Source organism: Staurois parvus, unplaced genomic scaffold, assembly GCF_062004578.1.
Source record: "Staurois parvus isolate SC_StPar_1 unplaced genomic scaffold, SC_StPar_1.0 ptg000694l, whole genome shotgun sequence".
NCBI classification, from domain to species: Eukaryota; Metazoa; Chordata; class Amphibia; order Anura; family Ranidae; genus Staurois; species Staurois parvus.
The window spans coordinates 4,579,990-4,604,703 of record NW_028318490.1 but is presented as its reverse complement, the minus strand read 5'-3'; the positions used below and the strand labels follow the sequence as shown (position 1 = coordinate 4,604,703).

General features: G+C 41.3%; 2 protein-coding genes across 4 annotated transcripts in view; both read left to right on the top strand.

Moving 5' to 3' along the window:
• BSCL2 (BSCL2 lipid droplet biogenesis associated, seipin) overlaps window positions 1-4,885 on the top strand; it is a 59,981-nt gene extending 55,096 nt beyond the window's left edge. For both annotated transcript variants that reach the window (XM_089652844.1, XM_089652845.1), the window contains exons 9-10: window positions 1,558-1,620; window positions 3,252-4,885. In XM_089652844.1, the coding sequence (XP_089508970.1) occupies window positions 1,558-1,620; window positions 3,252-3,406 (218 nt within the window). In that variant the 3' untranslated portion in view covers window positions 3,407-4,885. The remainder of the gene's footprint in view (window positions 1-1,557; window positions 1,621-3,251) is intronic.
• An 11,184-nt stretch (window positions 4,886-16,069) lies between these two features.
• Window positions 16,070-21,670, top strand: LRRN4CL (LRRN4 C-terminal like). Of its 2 annotated transcripts, XM_089652843.1 has the most exons (3): window positions 16,070-16,283; window positions 16,402-16,569; window positions 20,366-21,670. In XM_089652843.1, the coding sequence occupies exon 3, from the start codon at window positions 20,366-20,368 to the stop codon at window positions 21,233-21,235; it is 870 nt and encodes a 289-aa protein (XP_089508969.1). In that variant the 5' UTR covers window positions 16,070-16,283; window positions 16,402-16,569; the 3' UTR covers window positions 21,236-21,670. The 2 variants fall into 2 exon arrangements, with proteins under 2 accessions (XP_089508969.1, XP_089508968.1); XM_089652842.1 differs by lacking the exon at window positions 16,402-16,569 and having other exon boundaries at window positions 16,080-16,283.
• The last annotated feature ends 3,044 nt before the right edge of the window (window positions 21,671-24,714 follow it).

Genomic DNA, 24,714 nt, shown 5'->3' with positions numbered 1-24,714 from the left:
GCCAGTGATCAAATACTCATCAGAAATGTGGACCCCTTGAATAAATAAGTTGGTCAAACTGCAATTATTTCTCTCATCCAAGCACTTCTTCATCAATTGTTCCTCCAGCCATCAACTGAATCAGTAAGGGACCTTGTAGTCAACCACCAAACTTTAATATCCTCCTCATCTTTCTCTCCAATATACCAGCGATCATGGATTAAAGAAAACAAGGGAAGACCCAAGGAATAGTGTAACCCTGCTTTTATTATGTTCGAAGAAACAATCACATTGCACTTAGTGTTCTTGGATAAAATACAGCCAAAAATAGGAAGTATTCCCCTCACTCTGAATTGGCCTGCGGAGAGAAAACCTGCGTTCCAACAGGCGGAAGTGACACACCAGATGTGACATAGGAAGTCCCACCCAACACATTTTGTCAATCACATGGATGTCACCAGGCTTCTCCTGATGACATCCATGATTGGTGAAATGCTAATATTTATGGTTTGCCTCTGCCTATTCTGGCCTGAAAATAATAGTAAAAATTGTTACCTTGAAAAGTATTATTTTACTGAAAGAGAGTAGTGGATGTTTGGAACATACTTGTTAATGGGTCAATCAGCATTAAATGAATTTATACATGTTTGGGATAGACATAGGTCTATACCAGGGGCGGACTGACCATTTGGAAACTCGGGCACTGCCCAAGGGCCTGGGGTCAGTAGGGGGCCCCATGAGATGCCCCTGGTACTTTTTCATAGGCTTTTTTGAGTTTGGGCAAGGACACAGGGGCCCCATGATCCCCTATTGCCTGAGGGCCCCATGAGTTGTCAGTCCGCCCCTGGTCTATACTCACAACCGTTATATACAATATAAAAGACGACCAACTTGATGGACCATCTGGTCTTTTTTTGCTATAACTCTAGTTCAAATTTATAAAAATAAAAAATCTGTCAGGATCTCTCATAGCGAGTTAGCATTTGATGGTACAATATTATTTGGTTAATCCTTGACTTGAAATAAGTGAGCTGGCGTGTATAAATTTTTTGTTTACAAACTTTTTTATTGAGAGATTACAAAAACCGCACAACTTCATGAGGTATAACATACATCAAGAAAAAGGCACATAGGTAATGAACAGTAATATAAAGCACAATCGTAGAAAAATAAAGATCAAGTACATGAAAGAGGTAGGCAGCAAGATAGGCAGAACAACCACATAATCAACAAAGATTCAATACAAATCAGTCTATGATAGACCATCAATCGAACAGTAAGTGTCGACATGTTTTCCAACCATCCTATTATCCGTTGAATAAATGCATCCTATCCAACAATGTGTACATTGAAGGCATGTATAATTTTTAAAGGTCAGTGAATCACTAAGCAGTGAAGAAGGGATAACAACAGGCTTTTGCTGGTACATTTTAAACCATTTAGCAGTGATCGTGTCATAAGTCTATTCTGACAGGTTCCTTTTAATATACAGAATAGTATATGTTAATAGTGGGAGATAGTAGGATCAGGACATTAATTAGGATGGACTAGGCACTAACAGAGTGTTTCTTTTTACAGATGAAGATAGTCCACTAGACGCGGAGACTCTTGGACATGGTGAAGATGGAGAAAGAGACACTGGTAAGGATGATCCTTAGCCGCTTCCCGTCTGCCCTATAGCAGATATACTGCTACAGGGTGGCACGGGTGCACAAAATCACATATATACGTGATTTTGCATTTCCAGGTAGGGGGCGTGCGCCCTACCCGCACCGCCATTTGCGGCTGTCAATCCCCGGGTTCTGGACGGTAATTACTTGCAGGCGCCGGTGATTTCTGACGATCACCAACAGCCATCCAAAGCAGTGTGCTTACAGTGACGCACAACCCCCCCTGCCCCCTAGGAAAACACTCCCAGCACACAGTTAACCCTTTGATCGCCCCTCATGTTAACCCCTTCCTGCCCAGTGCCATTAGTACAGTGTCAGTGCTTTTTTTTTAGCACTGATCACTGTATTGGTGTCACTGGGGGTGTCAGTGAAACCAAGTCAGTTCCCCCCGGTGTCAGAATATCTGCCACAGTCCCGCTGTAAGTCGCTGATCACCACCATTACTAGTAGAAAAAAAAAAATTCCAGTATCTATACTACAATTTGTAAATGCTAAAACTTCCATGTAAACCAATTAACTTACACATATTGGGATTTTTTTTTTTTTTTTAGCAAAGACATGTAGCAGAATACATTTTGACCTAAATTTGGACGAAATTAGATTTGTTAAATTTTTTTTTTACTGGACATGTGTAATAACAAAGTCAAAAATATATATTTTTTTTTTCTCAAAATAGTTGGGTTTTTTTTTTTATAGTGCAAAAATAAAAAGCGCACAGGCAATCAAATACCACCAAAAGAGAGCTCAATTCGTGGGGAAAAAAAACTAAATTTAATTTTGGTGCAGCATTGCATGACCGCGGAATTGTCAGTTAAAGTAACAGAGCGCCGTATCGCAAAAAATGGCCTGGTCAGGAAGGGGGGTAAATCCTCAGGAGGGCAAGTGGTTAAAGTGACACTAAACAATGTTCCTTATTCTTCAAAAACAATTCATACACGTCCACTACTAAATGGCCCTGTAATATATTTTTCATTAAATTGTTTCTTACTATAATTTTCTGCCTCTTTGTGAAATCCACTTGTAGTTTTCAAACCTCCCCTTTTTCCCCCCTTCATTTCCAGTTTGGAACAAGCAGTGCAGATTAGTTGCGATCATGTGCACTGCTTTATGCACACTACAAATCACATATTCCATAGTCCATACATTTTTTTTAATTGAACCAGAGTTTAGTGTCACTTTAACACTATCCAGATCCCAACAATGGATGCTTGGTTCATGTGATGTCTTCTAGCGCTGGACATACACAAGTAGATCTGTCACTTGTTCTGAGAAATCTACCATTTCTTTAATTAACAGTGAATGCCAGGAACCAACAAGCTCTTCAACATTCAATTCCAAAAAAAGTAGAATACACAGGATGTGGGTTCAGAAATTATTTTATTATTCAAAATATAAAAAACAGTACAACATAGTCCCCTTGATGCCTTTCACCAGAATGGTTCAAACAGGAGGCCTTGTTTTCTGATTGCAGTTCAGTTTAGCCACAGGTGACTGAGTAATAGTATAGTATTGCAGTTTTCTTCTAATCTTCGTTTTGTATGCCATCTCTGCTCCTTCTTAGGGTATCTGTGAACTGATTTCTCATGTCACTCTTGTGTCTAGATGGTTCTCCCCAGGCTGCTGAGGTCCCTGAAGAGCGTGAAGAAATGTCTTCCCTTGTGGATCCAGATGACTCTGGAGATATGGGTGCTCAGAGCGAGCTGCACACTACAAGCTTTGCCCTTCGTCACAGGAGTGCACAGAGTAGTGGGCAATGACCAATAAAGCTGGACTTTTGCATTCACCCTGTACCCCTTTTCGAGAGCTGTTCATGCCAAAGGACTGGTATAGCTAAGTAGAGATGACATTATATTGCAGGCTGCCTGTAGGTAAATGATGCTGGCTAGAAGAGCTAAGCAATTTATTGTTTTCGAGAATGACAGTGGCACATACATGCATGCACGTATTAGCAGGACATGTTTATGCAATGAGTAGATACCTGCAATGCCATCTTTAGTGAGGAGAAGGGATTGATTTTTTTTTTTTTTACTGAGATTGGATGGCTGGGCATGCAGCCTGCCCATAGATATACCATTGTCCAGATGTAAACCGTTGCATGAGACATTGATCCTATGTCTAAGGGCTGCTTTACTTATGCTATGCCTTTTTACAGCTATTGTTGAATTGCAACACCCTCATGTTGTCTAAACTACTGAAAACAACCACATCACCCTCTACTGCAGCATAGGACAGAGATAAGTATCTTTGCTGCTTTGAGGTTTACATTAATAACACGTGTACACCCTTGTAAAGATTTAGAAGCTGGAACTTCTGTTTATCTGTTACTTTGTTTCTCATTTTTGTGGATTTTTTTTTTTTTATCCTTCTAATGTTGTTTCTTATAGCTATTTTGCATTTCCTGGTAAGTTTACAGGATTTAGGCGACTAATATGTTCTCTTTTCATAGTTACATTTTTGTTACCTCCCTTTTGACCCTGTGCCTATGTGTTGTCATCTTGTTATAAGCTATGCTATCTCCCCGCCCATCTTCAGAGGAATACTGTGTTCTATGATGCAATGACTGTTAACATGTACAAACCCTAGCCCAGCAGCACACATTCCATACTGGGTTAGCGGAAATGTCTCCCTACCTCCTCCACTTCACCTTTCTCCAAGTTGGCAGACGTACAGCACAACCACACCTTGGGATTCGTAATATAGCGGTACAATTGGTACAAGCCCAGACATAGACATGAGGGTATGAACACATCAGTGCTCATAGTGTATAAAAAAACACCATGTTATCTTGACTTAAAAAAAAGAAAAAAAAAATCTAAGAGTCATACATGTCCCATCTGTACAGTCTTCTTATATTTATACAGTCATATAGAATGAGAGCTTACCTATTTACCTATACTATCCATTCAAATGAATGCTTCTTACGCAACACTCCTAGCATAATCACATTTGTTTTGGAGAATTTCAGTTTAAACCTAGATTGCACTTCACACCCGTTTAATAAATGCAGAGCAACCAGATGTTGTCAAACACATAGTACTAATTAGCAAGCACTGCACACACACACTACATATCTGTAACCAATATTATTCACATTTCTCAATGTAAACATTCCAAAGCTAAGCATGGCATAGATGCCACAATATACTAGTAAATAATAACCGAAGGTAAATTTGTGAACACACAATTTGCTGAATGATTATATTGATAAACATCAATAAAGTTGTTTTCTTTTCTTATTTTTTGTTAAATATAAGGTGGTTTCTGGTTGTGCATCATACAGACTCCATACAAAGTGTGGGGTTGCTGTTTTGAAGTGGCATCCTATCCTAGAGCTGGCCATACGCTGTTGGAAATTGTATCTGGTCCCTGCACAACCAGACAAATTTTGAACAGTGCATACCTGCCCCTGTTCAGTATGTTTGAAAATCGGCATGACAGCAGTAATTTTATTGTATATATAAAATTATTTTTTCTTTTTTTTAAGAGAAGCCTGGCTTCTTATCTCTCAGAGGTTCTAACAGTGAGATCAGTTGGAAAAGGGTTAGGCGTTTATGGTATTTTGACACCCTTAATTTCACTCCTCTTTCTAAAATATATGTGTGTTTCTGTGTTTGGTATTGTTATGTCATCAGCCTTACTTTCCCCATTTCTTGTGGTACAATATACTGTATGGGGTAGAAAATTATGGAAATGCCATCATCCCTATACAGCACAAAATGGAACAACTCCCTCCTATTATGGGAATTATTATTGACAAAAAAGGTGCTGTTGACATGAAATTTTCACCACATGTTGGTAACAACCCATGCAATCCATACATACAAAGAAACCAAGACAAATAAGTTCAGAAATTAAGTTGTGTAATAAAATGGAATGACATGGGGGGAAAAGTATTGAACATGCTAACTGAAATTTATTTACTACTTTGTACAAAATCCATTATTGGTAATGACCGCTTCAAGATGCCTTCTGTATGGACAAACTAGTCGCCTGCATTGCTCAGGTGTGATTTTGGCACATTCTTCCACACAGTCTTCTGATCTTGAAGGTTCTGTAGGCCTCTTCTATGAACTCTGATCTTTAGTTCTTTCCATAGATTTTCTATTGGATTCAAGTCAGGTGTTTGGCTGGGCCGATCTAGCAGCTTTATTCTCTTTCTTTGAAACCAGTTGGGAGGTTAATTGGCTTTGTGTTTGGGATCATTGTCTTGCTGAGATGTCCACCCTTGTTTCATCTTCATCATCCCGGTAGATGGCAGCAGATTTTTTAGCAAGACTGTCTTGGTACATTTTTCCATTCATCCTTCAGTGATATGAAATTTGCCAGTACCATATGCTGAAAAACAGCCCCACAACATGATGTTCCCTCCTCCAAACCCCACTGTTGGTATGGTGTTTTTGTTTGTCCTGACAAGGAGAGGGACACAGAGTGTAGACTGTTAGGTAGATTTAATGGTTAAAATGGTACGTTTAACAACTCAAATGTAGGAAATAACAAGCAGGCTCATAAGGGTTAATTGTGCACAGCACCTTGTAGCCATGTTCAGGAATCAAGAAAGCATTGAGCGCTTGAAGGAGCTCGCCAATCCACATTGGATCCCGCGCATGCTCAGAAACATGTCACATGCCTATGACGTCACGCCAACGCCGCCGCTCCGGACTCTCCATTGACCTGCCAGGCTTTCGTTTTAAGCGTTCCTCCATCTCTCCAGCGCTCCTTGCTGTCCAGCCAGCATCCTCTCTCACTGTGATTCCTTAACTTTGCTACGAGGTGCTGTACACATTTAACCCTTATGAGCCTGCTTGTCATTTCCTACATGGGAGTTGTTAAACTTACCGTTTTAACCATTAAACTACCTAACAGCCTATACTCATAGGTGCTGTGTCTCTCTCCTTGTTTTTTCCACTTTAGAGTTATCACTTCACTCTACCACAGCTTGCCCTGGTATATTAGACTGGTAAAAATGGTACAAAATATAGTAAGCGCTCTCAGTAATTTTAGCAGCTGAACATTCTAGGAAAACGCATAAAAAGTCCCAAAATCAATATGTATACAAAATGCAGCGCTGTTAATAAATCATAAATAATATTAATAAAACACAGTCCAATAAAAGGTGCTCCTTGATTCCCAGTGCAAATGATAGGAATGCGCACTAACCAGAAAGCGTATAAGTAATACGCATGTGAATATATATCCTGAAGCTTCCCTTCTCCTTTTTGGTCTGGTCATGGAAATAGCTGGGAAAGATGGAGATCATGCGCCCTCATGTGGTGAAAGAGTGGTCCAGCAGGTCAAAGAAGAATCAATCGAGATAAGCCTCCCCCTCTCAGGAGCTGACAGGAGCTGACACAGGGATCACTTGGGGCTGTGGAAGTTGAAGCAGCTCCAATGGGATCCACCCACACAGCAAGATCTGTCTGTGGAATGTTCACACTAATAGCATCTAAAGTCTTATCATTTACGACAAGATCCTGATGAACAGCCTGGGCCAATTGCTTGGCTGCGGGCTCATTGTTGTCCAGCACTTTCTGCAATAGTCTGGCAGTTTCTTCCAGTTTCTTCCTCTGATGGACAAACTTTTACTATAATCTTCTCTCATTTAAAAGTGTCCACCTGGAACACTGCATGGTAAAACTCTCTATACTGTGTAACTGTTGAATAAAGTGCAGGAATCCCTTATCCAAAATGGTGGCACGTGCACTGCCAATTTGACATCATCGGCGTACCCTACGCGTTACATCACATGACTTCATCAGGATGAAGTCATGTGATGTAATGCGTAGGGTACGCCGATGATGTCAAATTGGCAGTGCACGTGCCGCCATTTTGGATAAGGGATTCCTGCACTTTATTCAACAGTTACACAGTATAGAGAGTTTTACCATGCAGTGTTCCAGGTGGACACTTTTAAATGAGAGAAGATTATAGTAAAGGTTTGTCCATCAGAGGAAGAAACTGCCAGACTATTGCAGAAAGTGCTGGACAACAATGAGCCTGCAGCCAAGAAATTGGCCCAGGCTGTTCATCAGGATCTTGTCGTAAATGATAAGACTTTAGATGCTATGAGTGTGAACATTCCACAGACAGATCTTGCTGTGTGGGTGGATCCCATTGGAGCTGCTTCAACTTCCACAGCCCCAAGTGATCCCTGTGTCAGCTCCTGAGAGGGGGAGGCTTATCTCGATTGATTCTTTGACCTGCTGGACCACTCTTTCACCACATGAGGGCGCATGATCTCCATCTTTCCCAGCTATTTCCATGACCAGACCAGAAAGGAGAGGGGAAGCTTCAGGATATATCTTCACATGCGTATTACTTATACGCTTTCTGGTTAGTGCGCATTCCTATCATTTGCACTGGGAATCAAGGAGCACCTTTTATTGGACTGTGTTTTATTAATATTATTCGTGATGTATTAACAGCGCTGCATTTTGTGTACATATGGTATATTAGACTGTTTACCTCATGTCAGATTTTGTACCTCATCCCCATCCAAGAGACTGTGGATTGCCTATTCCATGTGCCTGTTATTCCTCTGATATGAGACTTTCTGTTTTGTCCTGGACTGAGGCGCAGACTCCGCTTAAACTCCTTATGGAGAAAAGATTGCCAGATAGTTGTTTTTTTAATCAACATATGGCTTACGCAGAGGGGGAAAAGGCAGGTAAATTCTTGGCTGCTATTGCCCATTGACAAGATAATACTGCCTATATTAATGCCATAAATGCAGCAACTGGGACAATATGCAGTTAATCTGTAGAAATCCTGGCAACTTTCAGGTCCTTCTGTCAAGAACTTTACAGTTCTAGGGCTGCTTATACGATCACTGACCTTTCCCAATTTCTAGATAATATACACTTTTCCACTGTCTCAAGCAGACACCTGCTGAATGCTCCCATAACTCGGGAGGAGCTGGAAACTGCTGTAGCATCTCTCCCAAAAAGAAAAGCCCACGGCCTAGATGGCATCCCTAATGAAGTCTACAATCAATATGGCAAGATAATTGTACCCTTTTTGTTAGACTTTCAATGCTGTTTTTAGGGATAAATATCTTCTTATGTCAATGACAGAGGCTAATATTGTGGTCCTACCCAAGAAAGAGAAGAATTTATTGTGTCTGCATTGCTGTAGACCAATTTCATTGCTCAATACAGTTATTCAAATTCTGACCAACAGGTTGAACAGAGTTATTACATCTATTATCCATCCAGATCAAACTGGGTTAATGCCCAACTCCTCAACTGCTGTGAATATAAGGCGTACATTTCTTGAATATTCATATTCTTGTTAATAACTCGACAAATAAAGCTCTGCTAAGGCATTCAACAGCATAGAATGGCATTTTATGTTCGGAAGTGCTTAAGCCTTTTGGCTTTGGGGGTACTTTTCTGTAACTGGGTCAAGCTCCTATATACATCACTTAAGACCTTAATTAGGGTCAATGAGGATTTTTTCCAGTTTTTTTCTTCTTTGTTTCATGGTACTAGGCAAGGATGTCCATTGTTACCACTTCTGTTTTCAGTGGCTATAGAGCTTCGGGCTGGTTTGCTGAGACAAACGGTGGAGGTGAGAGATTTCTGTAGCCGTAAACCTGAGGAAAAAAATTAACTCTGCATGCAGGCAATAAGATGTTGTATATGGCTGATACTCAGGACTGACTAGTTACTGCAATGTCTGTTTTAGAGCAGTTTGGTACTTTTTTCCGGTTTTATGATCAACTGGAAAAAGTCTGTATTCCGTACATTGGATCACAACTTAAGGTGGATGGAAAGGTTAAATATTTAGGGTGATTGAAAATGGTCTGGATGCCACAATTAATGTACTATTTACCCAACTCACCCTGTTGGATTCTGCTGAAATATTTTAAGAAACTTGGTATGATTTTTTTGTGATTTTAATATGGGGTAACTGGCCTGCTAGAATTTAAATATGAATTTGTTTACAGTACCCAAATGATCAAGGGTGGCTATTGGTACCAAATCTATATATCTTGGCGGCTCAACTTCAACACCTTCAGGCTTGGAAAAAGGTAGTCTACATCTTCTATCGGCTTTGGACTCTTCTATTCCACCCTTCAATCAATATATCTATCCCACATTCTACATGATTTATAAGGTCTGGCAATCCATTAAAAAAACGCTGGGTATCCTAGGGCACACCAGATTTACACCATATTGGTCAAATAGAACGCTTGCTGAAATTTCCCAGCTGGAAGGTTTTTCAAGATGAGAACGTGCTGGGATTGTTACTCTGATGTAGTTGTACTCTGAAGGAGTGCTGAAAACATATCAGCAGCTTTGTATAGAGTACAGTCTGGATGGAAGGTGGTTTTTCCAGTAGCAGTACAATTTAAAACATGCTTTCAAAGCCCATGGTTTTGGCCTTGAATGTGTATTATTTTTTTTTTTTTCCTTTTTACCCCCACTTTGGACAGTGAAGTTCAAGCTAATAATACAAGGGGCCTTATTCCTAAAGTTTACAGGTGTTTGCTGTCTAACTCCCTTCTTAGATTTCTTTTCCCATGCAGGCAGAAATAGGAGATGGCTGGCGATAAGGCGGTAGGAGACATACAGTGCCTTGAAAAAGTATTCATACCCCTTCCGATTTTTTCAAATTTTGTCATGTTCCAACCCAAAATGTAAATGTATCTTATTGGGATTTTATGTGATAGACCAAAACAAAGTGGCCCATAATTGTCTCATAAAACTCACAATGGTGCCAGGTTTAATCAAATGACTGACCCTTTAAGATTAAAGATGGCCGCCGGGCCTCCACGTGGCATTGGTGGCGTAGAGCTCTACCTCTGAAGAAGTGCGTGCGCGCGAAACTCGTCAGGTGGAGCCCAGGACGCCATTGACACTACGCCGCCAATGCCACGTGGAGGCCCAGCGGCCATCTTTAATCTTAAAGGGTCAGTCATTTGATTAAACCTGGCACCATTGTGAGTTTTTCCTGAACACTCCTGTTTTTCTTGAATAAAATCATTTTCATCAACCTACTACACTATGGGTTCTTTCCTGTGTCTTCTGCGATGAGCCTTTTCAGCTTCTGCAGACCTAGATTGATCCCTGCACCAGCCTTTGAGGGGAGGAATTTTCCACTTCACACACTTCTGTAAGGATTTCTGTGACCTGCTGGCCCTCCATTTCGCCACACGAGGGCGCTTCATCTCTACTATCTTCAGCTCCTGCCCGTTACCAGACCAGAAAAGAGAGGAGATATCATCTCTATGATATATACACATGCGTATTATTAATACGTTTCTGGTTAGTGCGCATTTCTAACTTTTGCACTGGGAATCAGCGAGCACCATTACTGGACTGTGATTTATTTATTAATTTATTTATTGATTTGCTTTGGTTTCATTTATTATTTACATCTGCCTGCAATATAGTAACATCACACAGCGCTGCATTTTCTTTATAAGTATATTTTTGGGACTTTTATGTGTTTTCCTTGAATGTTCAGCTGCTGACCATTGGAGCGCTCACTGTATTTTTTATACTGTCATGGAAAAGTAACACTGCACGTCACCCTGAACACATCCCCACTGATTGCTTTCATGTCAATGCTGTTGCCACGTGGTGTTTTTGTAGAGCAGAAAACTCTGCCTTCCTTAACGTTTTAAGAATCGGAGTGATTAGAAGATGCCTCCTCTCTCAAGAAAACCATCCCTGCTCACAACCGTTTTTCAAATACAAAAAGCATCTTTTTATAGCCAGCAATGTGCCTGTTCACTTACTTAAAAATGGTAATTACAATATGTCAACATTTTTGCCATGGGGTAAGTATGGAAGGCTACTTGCAATATACTATTAAATGTAGATTTTTAACATGACAGGTTTACCACCTGACCAATGAGAAGAAGGCCAGCCAATATGGGAGCTGTTTTTCCCAAGAGGCGTCTCATCCACTAGAAGAAGCTCTTCTACAAAACTGACAGTACTAACAAAGAACCAAAACAAAAAAGCTACCGTAACATTTACCACAAATAGACATAACCCAAAGCCTGGCACACTGCTGTCCTGTAAAGTCTAGCTCAGTGGTCTCCAAACTGCAGCCCGGGGGCCTGATGTGGCCCTTTACTTGCCTTTATCTGGCCCTTGGGGTGCTATTCCTCCCTAACCATGCAAGGTACTATTCCACCGACTGACACCAACAATGGGACATAATTCCTGTTACTGACACCAATAATGGGACACTATTCCTCCCATTGACACCAATGATGGGCATTATTCATACCACTGACAGCAATGAGGGGGCACTATTCCTCCCACTGACACCAATGATGGGGCACTATTCCTCCCACTGACAGCAATGAGGGGGCACTATTACTCCCACTGACACCAATGATAGGGCACTATTCCTTCCCCTGATACCAACAATGGGGAACTATTCTTCCCACTGATGCCAGAGCATTCCCTATGTTTACTGGCCACAGTCCAACACCCTCAAAATCTGAAGGACAGTAAACTGGCCCTTTGTTTACAAAGACTGGAAACCCCTGGACTAACTCCTAAGCAGTCTTCCAGGACAGCATATGAGAGGATAAGCAAAAACCTAAAGGTTAGGGAGGGACATGGCTTGTGGAAGTCTCCTACCACAGGGTTGACTATTCGTATTTCAGATATGGAGGCAACAGGTATACGTACCTCCTTAATTGAGTGATATAACATAAAGGCAAGAGAAACAATGACAGAAAAAAATGGCCATGACTAGTGGAAGAGGCGTCTATCCCAGGTACTGGAAAGTCAGACTTTGTTTCCCCCTTTGCTTGCTTTTGGTTAATATATGTACACATTATCTTACAATGGCATCAGCGTATTGGTGCAGGTGCTGATTGTTATAAGCAAAGGGCTTTCATCACTGTAAACAAGTAAGATGTGGCAATTAGTGTCCCTGAATTGAACCTTAAGGCTCAATTCAGACTATTGTGCAGCTACAGCAATATATGGCAACGGATGAGGTGAGTGCTGCGGTGTCCAAACACACCTTACAGTGGCTGTATCTCCTGCACATACCCAGTGAAGTGACTGGCCTCAGCTGATACACAGATATGAAACAAATCCTACGTAGGTTGTACCTGTCTATCTGCAGTCCCCTCTTCTCTACTTCTGTTCAAAGTCCAGAATGTATAAAGCTTGTCTGAGCTTTCTTAAAATTGGTGAGCTGAAATTACATATCTGAGAGCTGATTGGAGAGAAGGGAACACCCCCTTCACACATCACACAGGGACATAGCTCAGGCTGTCAATCACAAGCTGTGTACTGGAGGTTCCTCCCTGCCCTCTTTTTTCTCTTGGTGTCAGGAAAACATGTTAGAAGCGACTCATGCCTATAGCAGAGGAACAAAGCAGCAAACAGAAATGACACTTAGTGCTCTTAACTGAGACAAGTGCACAATATAGAGGGATATGCTTTGTTCATATTTCATGTCTGGGGTTTACAACCACTTTTAGTAATTTCTCAATGCTTTACCCCTCCAGAGGAGCCACCAAAAAAGATGTGGGATGTGCATGTGCTCGTAAACACTTATTAAAGAAGCATGCTTCACATCAGTGTTGCCTAGTGCATGTGCATCTTGACAATTCCCTGGGCATGGGAAGGTACTGGGAACTTTTGCTAGGCATATACAATGCCTGTTAACCACCTCCCACCTGCCATATAGTAATATGACGGACGCAAGGTGGTTCTCTCATTCTGGGAGGACGTCATATGACATCCTCCCATTCTAACAGCGCATGCGCAGCTCCCGGAGTGCACAGCGGATCACCGATCCACAGAAAGAGCTGAAGATGTCGGCTCGATTATGTGATCAGCTGTGTCCAATCACAGCTGATTACATGTAAACAGGGAAATTCTGGTTATCGGCATTTCTCTCCCCACGAGCTGTCACGCTGACAGCTCGCGAGGAGAGCCGGTAATCGGCATTCCTTGGAGGGGACATGTACACTGATCATCAGAGCACTGATGATCAGTGTGCCCTGATCTGTGTAGCCCCAGCAGCGCCACCTGTCAGTGTCCATCAGTGCTCATCCATGCCACCTGCCAGTGCCACATCAGTACCACATTTCAGTGCTCATCTGAGCTGCCTTTCAGTGTCACCCATCAGTGCCAGTCAGTACTGCCAATCAATGCCACCTATCAGTGTGCATCAGTGCCGCTTATCAGTGCTGCCTAACAGTGCCAGTCAGTGCCGCCTATCAGTGCCATATATGAGTGCTGCACATCAGTGCCACCTACTAGTGCCTCCTCATCAGTGCCCATCAGTGCAGCCTATCAGTGCCCATTACTGCAGCCTCATTAGCTCATTTTTTTTTCAAAATTTTCTGTGGTTTTTGGTTTAAGAAAAAATAAAAATCCCAGAGGATTAAATACCACCAAAATAAAGCTCTATCTGTCACAAAAATGATAAAAATGTCACATGGGTACAGTGTTGCATGACCGCGCAATTGTCATTCAAAGTGCACCAGCACTGAAAGCTGAAAATTGGCCTGGGCAGGAAGGGGGTATAAGTGCCCTGTAGGCAAGTGGTTTAAGCCCAGGATGCAAGATCTCTAAAAATGAATAGGTGCTTCATCACAGCACTAGACAACACAAGCAACTTAGCAACACAATTTTTCACGAATCAGGCTGTGTCTTGAAACAGGTTTGCAGACCTGTGCAACTGTATTCCTGGGCAGCCAGGTGCAACAGTTTGCAAAGTTCAAACACTGTTTTTTTTTTACTGACGATGAGACCGATATCCACTCTAAACAGACACATAATTAGGAAGTGGTCAGGTTTCTTGCAGTCACAAACACAGAATTGAAAGCAGTCAAAGGAGGAATTTATGACTCAAGCTGTAACCTTGTAATATATTTGTCTCATGATGCGGCTCACTGCTCTACGCAGCCTACCCCATTTTTGTATGTATTTGTGGTTCATTAGTCCAATCATTTTGAATTGGCAGTTTAATGCTATGGGGTTGATTTACTAAAACTGGAGAACGCAGACTCTGATGCCACTGTACATGGTAGCCAATAAGCTTCCAACTTGTTCAATTAAGCTTTGGCAATAAAACCTGAAAGCTGATTGGTTTCTATGCAGAACTGCACCAGATTTTTGCACTCTTTTAGAAAATAACCCCCTATGTGTGTCATGTGTTGTGGTGTAATTGGGCCCGTAGCCTAAAGCTGATTTATACTTTTATGTTTTAAAATGCTTTCATTTTTTCATGCATTTTTTACCACACATTTTTTTTAGCAAATATACCTGCCAGGGGCGGACTGACAACTCATGGGGCCCCCAGGCAATAGGGGATCATGGGGCCCCTGTGTCGTTGACCAAACTCAAAAAAGCCTATGAAAAAGGTACCAGGGGCATCTCATGGGGCCCCCTACTGACCCCGGGCCCTCGGGCAGTGCCCAAGTTTCCAAATGGTCAGTCCGCCCCTGATACCTGCATTTTCCAGCAAAAGATGGATTTGCCTGCAATTAAACACATTTCATACACTCCCATTCATCTTTGCATTTGTGTTAAAATGCAGGTTTTTTAACTGCATTTATAGTTGCAGAAAAAATGCATTGGGCTCCTTTCAAACTGCTACAGTGCAAAAATGCGGTAAAACATGTTTTTGCCATGTTTCTGGTGCATTTTACACCTGTGAAAAAAGGACAACTGTGGGTGCATTTTTGCAGTGTTTTTGATGCCTTTTTTATTTATTTTAATAATGAGGTGCATTTTTGGTGCATTTTTTTTACTGCACCAAAAATGCAGCTTGCAGAACTTTTAAAAATGCAACTGACTGGTGTGAAGCGCTCCATAGGATTTAATGGTCATACATTTATCTTCCGCTTTTGGTAAGGCAAAAATGGAAGAAAAAGTGATCAGTGTGAAAAGACCTTTATTGTCAATGGAGAACCCTGCCCCAAACACTAAGGATTAATTCACCATTGTGTGACTCCAAAGTCGCATGATTTCCAGTGCAACTTTTAATGCGACTTTGATGTGACTTTACACTCAGGCACTAAAGTCGCATCAAATTCACATCATAGTAATGCAGGAACTTTTTCAAAGTTGCTTAGAGTCAAACAGGTGCTATTGAAAACAATGGGCTGTGACTTGTCATGTGACTTTGTATCCAAAGTCACAAGACAAGTCGCACAAGTGTGAACAAATGACTCCTGCATCCTGGTAATGTGGATGTGCACACCTGTGTGCTGTTTGGTCTCAGATGGGACATTCATTATTGTTCTAATGGCATAGGGAACTGTGCCTGAGGATGTTAATTTTGGGTGCCAAAAAAATAAAAACAAGCCAGCACTGCCATCGCCCATTTTTCTTTCCTTCACCAGAAACAGCTGAGAGGCAGGAAAGAACACATCTGTACAAGTCCACATTCCTTTCACACATTGGAGCAGTGCAGAGAGTCAGGTTACTTTTTTCTTTCTCAAATCTTGCCTTTTCCTGTTCTTTGTGTTGATCCCAGATTCCATCCACTCATTTCCACTCCCACATACTCAGCCCGTGATTCAGGCTCATCCATTGAGGTGACATCACAAAGTGGATTACTATAAATTTATGCAATTTATGAAATTATAACCAGAGAAACAAAAAAAAGCGAAGAGTCAATAACGGCAACCTGCACTAAAAGGTGAGTTCAGCATAACTGATTATTGTAAAGGGTTGGAGACATGGCATTTAAGGAACAAGCTTCTACATTGCACAGAGCAAATAGGTGTTTTATTGCCATGGTTTGGTTTGTTTTACAGATCAGGTGGCAGACTTGACATTACAAGCATTGTATCGACTTTTACTGTTCAAAAAACTATATTGGGAGATGTGTATGGGCTGCCAATGCTGAAAATTTTAGTTCCCTGGCTGCCACTGGCATCAATACGTTCTAGGACACCAACAAAGAAAAACATGCAGAATAGAAGGTCAGTGTTTGAAGTCAGAACCTCTAATCTATATACATATTCCAGCTCTGGGACTAAAAATGTAGGTACAGCCACTGGATCAGCATGACAGATGAGGAACTAGCATTTACAATAGGAGATGTCAGTAATTGTAATCACCATTTCCTCTACGCTGGTTTTCTTTAGGGGGGAACCTGTGCTTTACCCATGCAGAAAAAAAGGGTGGTCTGGGGAAGTGAAGGAAAGATGATCGTATACAGGAGTTGGGGCCAGGCAGGTGAAATTGTCATTTATTATATATATATATATATATATGTTCACTTTAAAGCAGAACTTTTTTTTTTTTTCACTTCTATTGTGAGAACTATACACACTTCGATCATTGAAAATGTATTAAACCATCCATCAGCCAAGGCAGAAATTTGTTCTGTATTAATCCACAGCACTGACATACTGTGTTCATGTATACAATCATATTTCAATTGATGAGATTACATGGTAGAAACAGACATGCGATTATAAGTTACGATCGTATCTTAACCATCAATCAAATTCACCTCTCCATATGTGGCATATCGAACTAATCGGTTATTGACTATAGATCAATTATTCCTATTGGAAGAGATGAATCGGAAAAGAAATTTAGCAAAGTGTATATTATTATTATAATACAGTATTTATATGGCGTCAAAAGTTTTCTCAGCGCTGTACATTATAATGGGAGACAGTACAGTAACAATACAATGTGATACACTAGGGGTTCGAGGGCCCTGCTCCTTGGAGCTTACAATCTAGGAGTGTATATGGCCACCATTAGTTTTATGCAGGCTTTATAATAAATAGAACAGATATTTTACATGATGTACAAGGTTCTAACTCCTTATAATTTCTAGCACATTGTCAACTTGCAAAAAGGGCTTCTCATATTCTCTACATGTAGCTTCAAGAAATGGCTGCTGATTTAAAACTGTGAGGTTCCTAGTGTTATTTACAACATGCCTCACCCTGTCTGCTGGGATGAGATTTTAGCAGAAGATAGGGAGCCAGATTGAACAAGCAATTGGTTACAAACACTCCAAAATAAAGGGCCGTTGATCATCCGCAATGTTTAGATCATCAGATCTCTTCATATCCTGCCGTTTATGTATACTGGACAATGCATGTTTGGGAAAATATCCATAAGCTTTACCATATTGTCTTATATCTGCTAAGGTATCGGAGACCAATGTGGGAAATTGGCTAAAATTTCCCAACTGGGCTGATTAAGCTTGAGCCATCACTATTGATTTAATATGGTATTAAATCCAAAACCAAAAATGTAATATATTGCAGCTTACCAATCATTAGATGTGGTGGCTGCATTAGTTTTTCAACCTTTTTTTCCCCTGTTTTCACCTGGTGATCTGGCTAGTAACACCCCTGCTGTATTAGACACCCCTACTCTGGATGAATGGGTAATAGATACTGCTTTACCCCTGGTTCACATCTGTGTGGGTGGTGCCGCCGAGGATCCGCACAAAAATCCGTGCAGCTGCACCACCCGCACAGAGGAATGTGGATCCGCAGGCGGGTGCTATTAATTCTCATGGCACGCCGCCCGCACTGGAAATCGCAACCATACTGGGAACCGAGGTTCCCGTGCGGGCTGCGTTTTCCAAAGAAGTGCAGGGACTGCTTCCCTGCATGTCCTGGGGCACGGGAGTCCATTCAAATTAATGGGCTCTCGTGCCTGCACAAAAAGCGTCCCGCAGGAACGTGGACATGTGAACCTAGCCTTAGACAGCAGCATTGTCAGTCTGGGGGGAGGGGAGTGTTAGATGCACTAGCAGATTTAGATACACCAACAAATTGAAACTGAACTGCAGCTCACACGTTATAAGCAGTTACAGCTATAGTTTTTTTCTCTTTTGGAATAAAAGTCATTGGTGAATGGTTTGTCTTAACACTCTAAGTGCTACATTTGATGGACAGCGTGTCCTTTTGAAAAACAGACTTGCTGGCCTAATCACAGGTGAAAATAAGGGAAAGAAAGCCTAAAAAAAACAAAACTAATGCAACCGCCACATCTAAGAATTGGTGAGCTGTAACATAATCAATGTTTGCTTTTGGGTTCAGTACCACTTTTAATGTAACTCCTTTCAGTCTACATTGGCATGAATTGTAGCATGACTGTGTTTTTTGGATTGGCAGTAGTTTGGCTATGTTCAGCCTACAGAATAATAGAAAATGCAATGTGTGCACTCAGGGAGAAAACTCTGCCTGACATAATGAGGGTGTCAGAAGCTGCCAATGAGTTTAGAATATTAGGCACCTGACTGGAAGGACAACGCTTTCATTCTTCTCTAGGTGGGTGGTGTAGTGCAGAATACTGGAAGATTTATTTAAAGGAAACCTTCCATGAAAGACTTATGGAGGCTGCCGTTGGTGACTTCCTGTTCTGAAAATGTTGGTTGCTAGGTTGTCATGCTGACCCTCTTGATTTAGGGCTCATGTACACGGGGCATTTGGAAAACTCTTCTGAACGATGGAAACTGCCTGCCTGAAAACACAGGTTAAAAAAAACGTCAGTTTAGCAGCGCTTGCATACCGCATTTATGTGCGTTTGCGTTTAGAAGCGTTTTTAAAAGCTAACCTCAGGAGACCTTCCCAAATGCCCAGAATGCACTGAAAAATAGTAAAAAATTAACTATTTCAGACATTTTGAGAGGATTAGAGAGAGCAGAAGCAGAGAGAGCAGTATGTGTTGAGAGTACCTGTCTTTTCTGGTTGCATTTTCCTTCACACGAAACCTGGAACTGACTGCGCTGGTGTACTGGGTCCATTTTAATACATGGAAAACGCTTTGCATGCATTTCTGATGATGAAAAAGGCTCTGGGCACCATCTGGAAATGGAACAATTAAAAAACGCCTCTAAACGCAAACACTTATAATGCAGTTAACCACGTTTACAAGTGTTTGGTGTTTGAAACGCCAGTAAAATCTTCTCCTGAACGCAGGTTTGGTGCGTTCAAAAAAAACGACTGTAAGCTCAATTGCCTGTAAACGACGATGTGTACATGAACACTTAGGAAAACATTAGGGAGAGTTCAGGGGCTGTTGGAAAAAACGCTGAACAGCTCCTGAACGTCAGTTTAGGAGCTGCCCTTAAACTTTGAGGTTAATTTACAAAATGAGAAAAGTCTGTTCACTATTTGAGCAGAATTTTCACTTAGCTTGGTGAATGAAGTGAATCTGTGCTAACTTCAATAATCCAATCATATGCAAGCAAAGTTCCTGTTTTTTTTTTCTTTTCTCACACACCATTAAGTATTTTCTGCAAAGTGAATTTTCGCTCAGCTTAAAGTAATTAGCTAACTTTAGTGAAAATTCTCTTTGAAAACTGAACCTACTCCCCTCCTTCAGGCAATTATCGCCTAGGAGTTAATAATCTAGGAAAAGTATGCAAATAAGAACATCTGAGGTTCCCCTTAATCCTCTTGATACTTGTTCCAGTTCAGTGATTCAAAGGTAGTGAAACAGCAGGCAAAGCATAACAGCCAGAGAACTAGCATTTTCAGAAGAAGGTTAGCAATGGCAGTCATTGTTGTTTCTTTATGAAAGGTTTACTTTTTTTTTTCTTATACTTTCCTTAAGAAAGCATACCCAATATAAAATACTATATACTAGACAGTAACATCCTCTATCAAACTTTCAACAGTTGTTTTCCCTCTTGTCTATATATAGTTGATTAATCCTATTTTTTTTCCTTTCATTGGAGTCGCCTTCTGTTTTTCTACTAATATTCCACTAATAATATGGTTCATATTTCCATTTTAGATGATGTCCTCTTTTTTGTTGTTACTCCTGCACATCTTTCTCATGAATACGAGGTCTCTGGTTTTCACCCTTGAACCTTCTGCATCATTAAAGGCGAGCACACCTACCTCAACTACTGCCAGTAACCAGTTTAGAGCTATACAGCACATTAAAGTTACAAAAAGTCAAACCACCCAAGAGCGTCTCCTGTACATCACCAGTGGACCAGAGGAGGATTACTATGATGATGATGACAATGATCCAACAGTTCCTCCACCTCCGCCTGATTCTTTGAAACCGTGCCCATTCAATCGCTGTGAGCACCTGTCACCAGCATGTGAAGAGATTCAGAGCAAGGCAGGTGGTAATTGTCTATGCCCTGGAATAGATGGACCAAACATCAAACCAGATCCCCCAACGCTGAGTCAGGTCTTGTCTGTTGACAGAGAAGTGACTGTAAATTGGTGCTCTCCTTCATCTACAGTGCTCAATTATAGAGTACTCTACCAAGGACCAGACGGTCAAGTGGAAAAAGGACCAGTCCTAAATGCCTCATACCGCTCCTATTCCATTGCAAATATTCTCCCAGGTACCCAGTATACAGTGTGTGTGGTGGCCATTAATAATGCTGGAGAAAGCCCAGCAGAGACCGAGGCAGAAGAGGATACAGAGAGAAGTATGAGAGGCCCTTGCAGGATCCTACACACTGCTTCCTCCAAGATGTCGCATGTATATATAGGTATAGGAGTAGGCCTAGGAGCATTAGCAGTAGTGATGGTTGTCTTGGGCATCTTGCTGTGCAGCAGAAAGAGGAGAAAAAGCAGATTGGATGCTGAAGAGAAGGAAATGGGAATAACAAACCATTCCTACAAGGCTGGGAGTGCAAACTAACTCTAAGAACACAGATCTGGAGTAATTACTTTGGGTATGTGTGGCTTATTAAAGGAAACCTTTCCAGAGGGAACCCTGAAGGCCACCATGCTGGCTTCTCAACCTAAAAATACTAGTTGCCAGACAGTCATGCTGACTTCAACTGTTTGAGTAGCTGACCCAGAACAAGCCTACAAGTAAGGAATTTTCTACTTTACTCCAACTTCCTGATAAAATATATATATATATATATATATATATAGTTTTGAAGTAGATGGTCACCATAACAGACAGGCAACTAGCATTTTCCAACAGAGGTCAGCAATGGCATCTCCCATATTTTCTTTGGGAGCAAAATATCCCTCATTGAATAATAGTAATGTAACATATGTGTATATGTATATACTATTTTGTGTTTTATAATATTTATTTTATTAAACTCTATTTTCTAGACTACTTTTGTATAGTATTTACTTATATGTAAATATGCAAATTGTTGTGATTGTATTTGCTTTGCTTTCATTATGTGGATGTGGATGATAAGTGATTACCAGGAAAGTAGAAATCTCCAACTTGTGTATGAGACTTCTGTAGTATAAAGGGTCCAGAACAGGGGCAGACTGACCATTTGGAAACTTGGGCACTGCCCGAGGGCCCAGGGTCAGTAGGGGGCCCCATGATATGCCCCTGGTACCTTTTTCATAGGGTTTTTTGAGTTTGGGCAAGGACACAGGGGCCCCATGATCCCCTATTGCCCGGGGGCCCCATGAGTTGTCAGTCCGCTCCTGGTCCAGAATAATGTGTTGAAGTTATTGCTTTGGTTTGTGTACAGCGTACTGACTACCCACATACTATGCTGTCTGCTTGTGAAATCTGATGGTGCGATCACCCATGTATAAACAGGATACCTGATTTCTGTAGCAGGGAAAATCTGGAAAGTGCCTCCCACACTTGGCAAACCCCAGGGTTACTAAATAAAATGTAAAACCATCTAAAGCTAAGATCTACTCTCAATCAACTTGCCTAAAATGTAAACTTTATGTATTCCTATCCCTAAATGTGCATTTATACTATAATGAGTATACTTGCTGCTATAAAAAGCTTTCATCAGTTTAAAATGTTAAATATGTGAAGCATAAGTGTAATCAGAACCACGTGCTTCATGCAGCATAAGTGGCACTTTGGAATCAGTCAGCCTCCATCACATTGAGGTTTAACAACAAGGAAACAGCTTCATTCTCCTTTCGCTTCTCTTCTCCTTGTTCATTGTGAAAGATGTAAATTGCTACATCTCAATATCCCAAGAGCACACTGAGCACAATCTATTCAATGAGGAATATGTGCATCTGGCTGGCTGGATCTAAACCAATGTTTCTGCTGCGCAAAGTGTGTAGTTATAGTTAAACTTATGCTCTATGTCAGTGGCCTTCAATCTTCCTAAACAAGGGCCAGTTCAGTGTCCTTCAGACCATAGGGGTGCCAGACTGTGGTCAGTGGGAGTAAAATTGCCCCAGTCCCTGTGACTAGTAGGAGGAGAAATAAAGTCCCATCGTTGGAAGGAATAGTGCCTCAGCGTTGGTGTCAATGGAAGGAAGAGCACCCTCTCTGTGGTATCTGTAGGAGGAATAATGTCTTCTTGTTGCTGTCAGTGGGAGGAATAGTACTCTATTGTTGGCGTCAGTAGAAGCTGAGGAATAATGCCCTATTGTTGGTGTCAGTGGAAAGAACAGAGCCTTGTTGTTCGGTCAATGGAGGGAACAGTGCCCTATTGGTGTCAGTGGGGGCAATGGTGCTTCATTGTTGGTGCCAGTGGGAGAAATAATGCCCTATTGTTGGATCTAGGGGGAGGAATATTGCATTTTAGTTATTGTCAGTTGGAAGAATATTGCTCTACTGTTGGAGTTAGAGGGAGGAGATATTGCCCAACTGTTGATGTCATTCGGAGGAATAATGCCCCGCTATTCGTGTTAGCAGGAGGAATAGTGCCCTACCATTGATGTCAGTGGGAGAAATGGAACCCTACTGTTGGTGTTAGTGGGAGGAATAATGCCCCAAGGCCCAGTAATGACAAGCAAAGGGCTGATGCTTGGGGACCACTGGTGTAAATACTTAAAGTAAACTTGTCTTAAGAGAAATACAACCCCCCTCCCACCACTGACCCAGAGCAAACCTGCAGGAAAGTCAGAAAAAAAGTCAGAAGTCCCTGATGTTCTCTTGAGTGGCTGAAGCCCATGTAGGTGTGTGTTCTCTCTTGGGGGAGGGTGAAGGCTGCTCTCACTTGGGGGGTAAGACTGACCATATCTCCTACTAAATGTAGGGATTTACACTTAATTTATAATTGTGTGGGTGCAGGTCTCTTTCCTATGGACCATTTGCAACTATTATATTTAATTTGGGCTATCATTATTATACTGCTACATATTACCCCAGTAAGCTGGCACCATTGTGAAGATCTTCTGTGGACTTCTGATATTTATTGAAATGGAAAATTACTCTCAGGCATCAATTTCTGTTGTTTGGGCACAAGGGGGGACCAGAACAAGGCAAGTTCAAAGTGTCCCTAAAAAGAGTCCAAAACTGACCCCCAAAAAATAGTTCACCACACCTTTACAATGTGTTATATAATCGTTGTCCATCAATGTACATACGGTAGGTACAGAAATCACTTTCCAATACACCCCATGCTTGTGATTCACCACTTCCCATTGCGTAATCCCCCTCATCAGATCAATATCCCTCTCATAAATATGATTGTCATAAAGAACTTATAGTTAATAGCAGCTCTCAGTCACAGTTTGTTGTGCCACCTCCAATATTGTTTTCAAAGTAGTCCACCAGGGAACACACATACAGAGGCAAGAGCTCCAGCAGTGTAAATACCATAATAACATTTACATTTATTTGAATTCAATTAAAATCCTACTCACAAACGTTAGAACAAAATAGCACATAAAAACATTACATAAGATCCAATGCATGTATTATCAAGTTGGCACTTGTGAAGATCTTCTTTGTATTTCTGCTATTTATGGAAATGCCAAATTACTCTCGTGTACCATTTTGTTTTTTGGGCACAAGGCGCGACCCAGAGTTGGTAGGTGAATGGGCTGTAAAGTGGAACTGCATTCCCGGTTAGGTCATGCTGGACCTCCTCCAGAGTTAGGGTAAATCTTTCACTCCATTAATTAAAGTGTTACTAAACCCATAAAGTAAAATCAGTCTGTGTATGCAGTAAAGCATGCTTGTTATACTCACTGTGGAACATAAGGGGTTAATCATCCACATTTTGTAAAAAGGATGTTTGAGCCTGTCTTCTCTGATCCTCCCCTTCTTCTATTGTCCCCAATCCATCTGCTGGTAGAACAGAGCCTTGGGGGCAAGCTGCACATGCTCAGTTTAGTGAGTATTGCTAGAGAGGTTTTTTTTCTTGGGAGAGTGCATGTGATCATCACAGGGCTGATCAGCACTGTCAAGACAGAGGGTCAGGGTTTCTGCAGCCT

Excerpts from the sequence above, each read along its gene's own strand:
- LRRN4CL (XM_089652843.1), top strand. The coding sequence starts at position 20,366 with ATGATGTCCTCTTTTTTGTTGTTACTCCTGCACATCTTTCTCATGAAT.